This window comes from Triticum aestivum, chromosome 6B (assembly GCF_018294505.1).
Source record: "Triticum aestivum cultivar Chinese Spring chromosome 6B, IWGSC CS RefSeq v2.1, whole genome shotgun sequence".
Taxonomy (NCBI): domain Eukaryota; kingdom Viridiplantae; phylum Streptophyta; class Magnoliopsida; order Poales; family Poaceae; genus Triticum; species Triticum aestivum.
In genome coordinates, this window is record NC_057810.1 from 71,795,283 (window position 1) to 71,803,905 (window position 8,623).

An 8,623-nucleotide genomic window follows, 5' to 3' on the forward strand; every position below is an offset into this window, starting at 1 on the left:
GTAGAACAGAGAATGGATGATGAGTCGATCCTATGGGTTTCCTCAATACAAACATGTATGACTGTGACATAGATAAGATGAGTCAACCATATGACGAATCAGGCTATCAGCATGCTAATGAGGATATGGATGATATTCCCGGGAAGGAAGGTCGTTGGAAGGATTGCAAAAAGTCTCTCTTCATGAATTCCTCACAGGACATGCCTGAAGATGCCGCCTCAACACAGGCTCAACTAGCCGGGGGTCGTACAGTGCTTAGCCCGGGAACCCTGGGGCCGGGGTTAAGGAAGGGTCTGGAAGGTGTGCCCAAGAAAAAGGAGAGAAAGATATCGGGGAAGATAACTGCCTCCAAACAAGCCAGAGCACATAGCAGCCAGATGATGGATTCTGAAGAGCATGTACCCGTGAAAGGTGCGGCCATGTTTCATCTCACGGGCGAGCCGATCCTACTACCGAAACCGCTGGAGGCACTATCAGGGGATCTCAGGAGACTGCACGACCATGTGATGTCGACTGAGAAAAGCCTACTAGCCTCAAAGGATCCAGGATATCCGACATACGCGGCTCGTGTGCTTGAGGGGAAGTGCTACGTCGAGACACGGCCCGCGGAGGTGTTCTTCCTGCGGTTTGACAATATCTTTGAGATGTTTCTGACAAGGCGGCTTGATTTTACAATCGTCCTCTCTTTTTGCACTACACATGAGCTCTGTCATGAAGAGTGAAGAAGTCTCGCAAATCTGTGTGGCAGATCCGTACTATATGCACGAGTCTTTCTTGAGTCTCAGCGACTTTGAGCATGAAACTGCTAGGGACTACCTCCAAAACTTCATGGTACAGAATAAGGATCGGGAAATTGTCCTCGTGCCTTATCATCCAAAGTAAGTCAGTTTCGGAAAACCCTTTCGTACATTTCAATCATTCCTTCTCGCTCATACAGAGAATAATTTGAGGTGTCTTTTCCCCGCAGAAACGGGCGCGCCGTCCTTATCGTTCTTTGCCTGCAAGTCTCCCACGCCGTGTATTTTGACCCTTCCGGAGACTACGAGAAAAAGGACTACACCCACATAATGAATATTCTAGATGATGCTCTCCAAGGCTTCAGCATTAGAGGTGGCCACATGCAGATCATGAAACAAAGGAACAAGAAGATGGGTTTCACACATAAAACTAACTTCTCCTGCATCCATGTCCCAAAAACAAGCAAGAAGGATGGATTCTACATCGTCCATCTCATGACTCAGTTCAACACGGATCACCAAAAGCTTCGCATGACAAGCAGAAATGATGATCATATCCACAAGTGGCTAGAATCTCATGGAGAAGCTGATTATAAACTTAGAGATGACTTCTTTCGCATCCAAAGGGACGACGATCATCATGAAAGAAGTCGTCGATGAGAAGGGGATGTTCCACCACGGCCTTATATCGTGAGCCGACATCCGAACTCGCACAAGCATGCAACGTCTAGACCTCACGCCGTTCAAGAAGCTAGGGTCCATCCTCGATGATATGGAAGGATGGAACTTCTAGTGATTTATGATGCCGATGATGATGATATGTGTCGGTTGAACTTGTATACTTTTTGTAGCGATGAAACTTTGTGATGTCCACGGTCCCTGCCGAACTTGCGTAACGCTACTTTGTTAGTTTGCGTACGATGACATGCGTACCTCTAGTTAATTAGTTTGCGTACTGTATGTTGCATCTAGTTGCTAACCCTTTATTTTTCGTGTTGCTCTAGTATATTTTGTTGCATATGATTGTACATCCTATTCATGAAGATGCATCTCTAATAGGTACCTAATTTCTTGATGGCGAGATGGAAGTGCTATGTCGTGTACAAAGGGAAGGTTCTGGGGGTGTACAACTAGTGGCCTGAGTGTCAGGCGCAAGTGAATGGGTTCTCGGGCGCCAGCCGTAAAGGGTTCAAAAGCAGACAAGAAGGAGAAGCTAGTTACTTAAGGTTCACGCTAGCGCGAGAGAGGACTCGTAACCGCCGCCTCATGTACAGCATAGTTCCACTCTCATTCATAGTGATAGCTCTTCTCGGGTATACCTTTGTTTATATGGATGACGTTGTAGTTGCAAGTATTCGAGACTTGCATGTATCGCTATTTTCGAGATGATGACAAGATACAACTTTGTGTTGGATGATGATTATGATGAGACTATTTGTATATATATGCTATAATTACACTTGTGGTCTCACAGGCATTTGTATGTGTATCATGATGACATTTGTATGTGCTAAATATTCTTCTATAAAGCCTGTTCAAATACAAAACAAATATGCAGAAAAAAAAACAAAAACTATTAAAATTAGCAGTAGCGAGTGGAGAAAAGTTAGCAGCAGCGCGATAGTAGCAGTAGCGCGCACAGGAGAAGCGCGCTATAGCTATTAGCAGTAGCGAGCTCCACCGAAGAACGATGCTGCTACACTTGTATATCAGTAGCGCGGGCGCACACGCGCTGCTGCTACGGGTTAGCTGTAGCGCCTTATTAGTAGCGCCGCCTCCCGCTACTGATATACCTAGAACCCGCACTGCTGCTAGGCTTTTCCCTAGTAGTGAAATGAATAAAAGAGGATGTATCTATACATCTAGATACATTCCCTTTTATTTATTTTGATGAAAAGTATTTCCAGACGGAGGGAGTATATTTATATAATTAACCACTAGCAAGTAGGAACAGATCCGCTAGAGTCGTGCTATGCACAGGACAAAATTTGAACGATTCACACACGAAGATTGAATACTGCTAGACATGCATATGAGTGAGAAGGGCACTAGCCGCTGGATTTGTGTGCACAGCTCGGGCACAAGTATCGTTTGTGGAGCAGTTTAACATTAGCTAATGGCGCATCATAATAGTCCACGTTTCAACAGGGCAACCCTACAAAATTGGTGTGCTACATATATAAGACTTACATACACAACAGTAGCATGCATTATTCAAAAGAGCAACATCCTAGTGTAATCCTCCAGGGCGGGGAGCCTCTGCTCATCGTCATAGCCATACATGATGCTGACCATCCTTGCAAAGTTGAGAGACGTCCCGATGAAGCTAGGTGGTAGTGTGGACTTTGTCTGAGAGAAGCATTCCCTGTTTAGATCCTCCCATTCACCCGCTATCATATCCAACATGTGCTTCTCTGCATCAGCATGAGGGTTTTCTCTCTGGTACAAATCCTTGTATGATCCGTCGAGCCCTTCCTGCAACTCATCCTGCATGGGACACATAATTTCTTTTCAGATCATGCCTAATGTTGTCAATGTCAACTTGAATGCACACCCACCAGGATATGGTACGAAATAACTCATGTAAATAATTAGTATTACTAATCACATAGTCGTGCGATAAACTTCTCGGTGATTCTGACCTTTGCACTCCCCATGTCATCCCAGAGCCTCATGATCTTTGCAGGGCAGGAGATGACCCTAAGGATGTGGTCGTTGTTGTCCTCTGTTAAGTCATGCCCAAGCATGAATAAAAGATGCAAAAATAAAAGTGGTGCTCCTGAAGTGATGACACCATTTCTTAGGTAGTCCTCCGATGTGGGAACCTGATTAGTAGATAGCCATTTTCCCTCGATCATGAATCCATCAAACAAAGTTGCCCACTGCAAGAAAAAAGGCATGAATGTAATATTAATTCTTCCATTGTTATTTTCTTATATTTTATTTCATTACAATTAATCACAAATTATATAGTACACAGAAATACGTGAGGTGGTACTATTAATATATTTATTAGTTGCTTAGACAAATGAAACTAAAGAAAATTAAAAAACATTCGAGTAAACATACTGCTTGCTTGAGATGATTGATAGGATTCAGTCCATGCTCTTTTATGACCATATCAGCGATATCATTTGTGATGGTGTAAAGAGCCTTGTAACATGATATCATGTAACTCGGCAGTGACTCAGCAGCTGCAAGATCCCACCTGTCAAAATATGCACTTTGCGCGTGAAACTTCTGTAATAAAAATTATATTATGTGTTCATGTATAAGGTCGTGACTAACCAGTGAGTTTGATTATACCATTAGCAAAAATAGGCCATTCTGGGCATAAACAGCCTTGAGTATGCACTGCTTTTTCTTTTTGTATGAATGATTATAAAACTATTAGTATATCAAGATATTTCTCGCAAAGGCCTAATGTTTATGTAAAACCAATCCTAATACCTCTTTATACATGATGTGTCAAAATTATAGAATTTTTAATGTGCAATTAGACATATCTAAGATGTCATTCATTTACAAACAAATGTAATTATACTTCATTCCTAAAATTCAATGTTGTTGTTATTACGGGAACATCAATGCTCACATTTTGATTGCCTCATTAAAGAGAGAGAGCTCCTCATGTGTGGCGACAAGATCAAAGATGTCATCCACAATGTAGACCATTGAGATAACCTTTGTGGCCTCAACCCGATACCTTGAGAAGGAGAAACCCTCGAGGATAGTCATGGACCACATGTACCATTTCAGAACTTGGTCCCTTGCAGCTGGAATTTCTTGAGACAATCCCAAATCCACCCACCATCTGTGTGAAAATGACGTTTTCATAGTAAAAAAACCACCACACCATTAATTGTACCAATACATGAGCAAAAAAATATGTTAATCTATTAATTCCAAGTGAGTTCTCTCTTATCAATATGTAGGTGGGCCAATGTCCGCAACAACTAATAATGGAAGGAGTGTATTTTATTATACCTCTTAACCTCCTGCATTTCACTTTGGTGTTGCAACTTCTTCATCTGAAATTCTACAAGTGCCAGCTTCTCAATTGCAGTGTGCATGGTAGGCAAGTTCTGGAGGTAACTCAAATGATGCCTAGCCTTGTATTGCTTCAGGCTCACATGGTAGGGATGGTCTAGTGACTTCATCACATATCTCGCAAGGTTAGGCTCCAAATACTTAAGTGAAAATTTCAGGTGCTTGCTTGAGAATTCCTTTGCCTTGTAGAGTGAAGCTTCTCCCATGTTGAGGTGTGACATGTCATGCAAGCTCAGCAACCCTCTAAGGTCTTTGCTATGCCTAAGGTTGAAATCACCATTATCGTTTGTGAACTTCTGAAGAACATCGTCTGCCATACACCGACAAGAAGGGGTCTTAGGTGCATGCCATACATAACGAAAATAATACGTCTCATGAGAGGTGCTTCTATGCTACACAAGGGAATGTTCTTTTTTATTATTAAACTTGGTTACTCTAAGGCTAATTTATTATTAGCAAAATTATCACAATAAATCATCATTGACAAAATTGCACTCAAGTTTCCAACCTGGTGTGTTTATCCCAACATACTAAACTAGTATTTTACTGACCTGCCGAAATATAATATCCAACTTCTCTCATCAGCCTTAAGGAAAGGGTTGCGTCAAGTAGATCATCACTATGGAGAAGATCCACAGACGACTCCATTATGTTATCGATTTCATCCTGGAAATAGTGGTCAATGCAGAGGCGTTTGAGGTGATCAACCGTGCTCAACATTCCTTTGTTGCTTTTCAGATGTTGATGAAGCAACGCTTGAACATTCAATAGGCTTTCCTGGTATTGCACATAGAGCAAACTTCTTTTTAAAAAGAATACAAAGTCTAGATAAGTGCAATATATATCATATATTATTTGCATTCAACAATAGGCAATATCATAGGAAAATAGTGCATCTAATGTAGGTTTATATTTTATTAACATAGTTCGGAAATTAACAATAAAAGATAGAGATTGAAATTGTGCTCATTCCAGAAACATCATTAATTATTTAATGAAACACACATTTTCTATGTCTCGCTGGTTCCTGAAGAGGAGTCATTATTCAAAGTTATCTTGAAAAGCCAATCCATGAATTGCTAGACTGTGGTTATAAGATTCTTGAGGAAGGATTAAATTTTTGACTCGATTTATACGACATCAATTTAGGGACGGAGACAGTATAATTAGCCAGAAAAAGGCACACAAACATGCTAATTGCATTCAAAGTACATTCTAATGTTGCGGTCTATATATGTTTGTACCGTAAAAATATATACCTGGAAGTCAAAATCATCGGACAGCTCATGGGACACAGGCTCCCGCCCGGGATATATCACCGGCGAAGGGCGAAAGAAGCCACTGTTTCGGCCACTCTGGCCACCACTTCTGGCCACCGGCAAAGCCGAATGGAGCAATGGCGCGAAGGAGGAGAAGGAGAAGCATGCATGCGCAGCAGCCATCACTAGCCGACTAGCGTACTTAAATAATGTGATGTGTGTTACAGCTGATCGACTAGGCAGGCTACCTAATTAATTAGGTAACTAACTAGCATGGATGATATGGGATGAACAAGAGTACGTAGCAGGCTGCTGCTTCTGCTATGTCTTGGGATGGATGGGGGATATGAGCAATGCATGCATGCCCTCCAGATTTATAGAGGAGACGAGGTTGAGCAATGCCGCGTCGATCCTCCACCGAGTGGCGAGCCATGTGGAAAATTTACTACTAAACGTCATGCATGCGCTAATCAAGTTTAGTTTTTCGTCTAGGGCTAGTGCACCATGCATTCTTTGTTTGGAGAGTGAACCATGCATGCACCACGCACCATGCACCTTGCTCTGCACTCTGATGTCTAGTCTGGTCGTCGTTAGGAGACAAATACCGCGACATCGTTCGTGCACACGGTTTCTCCCTGCACTGCACCCACAAGAGCCACACACGTAAGTAGTACTACTCTATATAGCTATATTTGTACGTCCAGCCACGTGAACGTCCAGCCACACACGTAAGTACTCTGACACCTGGACAAAAGGGTCTAGGTAGTAGAGGGGGCCATCGAAAGGTCTCCAGATTGACCAGTTTTCCAACGGTTGCTGCCTGTCAAGCTCACGACAATGTAAGTATGACATGCATGCACAGTAGCTAGCTACTAATAGAGCGGTCAAAAAACATTTACCCCACCTCCACACCCCCAAAATGTAAAGTGTGTGTACAATACAATGACTGGTACAGCTTCCATTGTCTCGTGTGTGTAAGTGACGCTTTCTCGAATTCTTGGGTCAAATTGTTACTTTTGGTTGTTACATACAAGCGCACTGTTCAGCAACGTAACATTGATGTTGAACGGAAGATAGACGTGAAAAATAGAAAAAGGGACAGAAAGGATGGAGTCTTCACGGAGACTGGTGGCCCCGCAATGAGTCAAAGCTCTAGATCCAGTGTATCTCTCAGCACCTAAAAGAAAGTTTTTATTCAACACGAAATTGTATTTCTAGCCATTTATCGACCTGAAGTTAGCTTTCTTACAAATTTAGAAAAACACTCAGTTATGTCCATGTCACCCGCAAAAAAATTATACTGTTGATGCATCAACCACTGATGCCATTATCAACTTTGACCCCCAGCTGAACCATGCATGCACAGTAGCTAGCTACTAATAGAGCGGTCAAAAAACATTTACCCCACAAAATGTAACATGTGGGTGTACAACGACTGGTACAGCTGGCATTGTCTCGTGTGTAAGTGGCGCTTTCTCGAATTCTTGGGTCAAATTGTTATTATTTAAATTTGAAAAATTTGTTATTATTTACTTTTGGTTTGTTACATAGAAAGAGCACTGTTCATCCACGTAAAATTGATGTTGAACAGAAGATAGACGGGAAAACCAGAGAAAGGGACAGAAATGGCGGAGTCTTCCCGGAGACTCATGACCCGCAATGCGTCAATGGCCCAGTGAATCCCTCAGCACTGCTTCATTACCAACCTACAGAAGGGTCTTTTTTTCAGAAGAGAGGCGTCACGCCTACAAAAGGGATTGATCAGCCCACTTAAGTGAATATACCACTTCTCAACCTAAAAAATAAAGTTTTTCTTCGACGTGAATTCATATTTCTAGCTATTTATCGATCTGTATGTAGCTTTCTTACAGTTTTAGAAAAACACTTAAGTATGTTTATGCTGTCCATGTCACCCGCAGAAATGTTATACCGTTGATGCATCTTTTACAGTCTTTCTCTTAGAAAGCAGCTTATAGCTAGAAGACATCCAGGTGGGTAGTATTTCACGCTCTCTCAACATTATGAAATAGTGGTACAAATATAGCACCAAGTTACACCACAAAAAGTCACCATCGATATCTGGTAGGAGCATGCCACCAAAACAAAGAGAATCTCGCATCAACGAGAGATTTTCCATATCTGAGGAAACAAACATGTAGAGGAGAGTGACCTTTGACTACGAGGAAACAAACACTAGTAGGTTCATGCTATTCGGTACTAACATTAACGACGAAGAATAAATTGTTACTTTTCCACACCTTTTCTACTTATACGTCATTGCATACGTTGGAAGTCAAAAAGAACATAAGAAAATGTGTACTATAAACTGATAAAATTGTATACGTGGCATAAAACTGCAAACGTAAAAATATGACATAAAATATAAATATAGACATTTTTTTGTGGTTTTACATGGTTATGACTTGTATCTTGCATTTCTGATGCCGATTTTTCGTCAGGGGTCAGATTTATGTAACTATTTGTATATTCTATATTTCTGATGCCGATTTTTCGTCAGGGGTCAGGATTTATGTAACTATTTGTATATTCTAAATGCAATGACGTACCAAAATCATG

General features: G+C 41.5%; 1 protein-coding gene across 2 annotated transcripts; it reads right to left on the reverse strand.

The window, feature by feature from the left end:
• Positions 1-2,779: 2,779 nt before the first annotated feature.
• LOC123133531 (S-(+)-linalool synthase, chloroplastic) lies at positions 2,780-6,372 on the reverse strand. 2 transcript variants are annotated; one of them, XM_044553006.1, is made up of 7 exons: positions 6,047-6,372; positions 5,339-5,564; positions 4,725-5,097; positions 4,444-4,551; positions 3,807-3,945; positions 3,380-3,619; positions 2,780-3,224 (listed from the first exon to the last, which is right to left on the reverse strand). In XM_044553006.1, the coding sequence occupies exons 1-7, from the start codon at positions 6,227-6,229 to the stop codon at positions 2,952-2,954; spliced, it is 1,542 nt and encodes a 513-aa protein (XP_044408941.1). In that variant the 5' UTR covers positions 6,230-6,372; the 3' UTR covers positions 2,780-2,951. The 2 variants fall into 2 exon arrangements, with proteins under 2 accessions (XP_044408941.1, XP_044408940.1); XM_044553005.1 differs by having other exon boundaries at positions 4,333-4,551.
• Between the last annotated feature and the right edge of the window lie 2,251 nt (positions 6,373-8,623).

Bases quoted from the DNA above. Each gene is read 5' to 3' on its own strand.
- LOC123133531 (XM_044553005.1), bottom strand. From the start codon at position 6,229: ATGGCTGCTGCGCATGCATGCTTCTCCTTCTCCTCCTTCGCGCCATTG. The intron at 3,946-4,332 runs GTGAGCATTGAT...ATATTTTGACAG, and splicing joins TTTAATGAGGCAATCAAAAT to GTGGGATCTTGCAGCTGCTG. The intron at 3,620-3,806 runs GTATGTTTACTC...TTTTTCTTGCAG, and splicing joins TCAATCATCTCAAGCAAGCA to TGGGCAACTTTGTTTGATGG.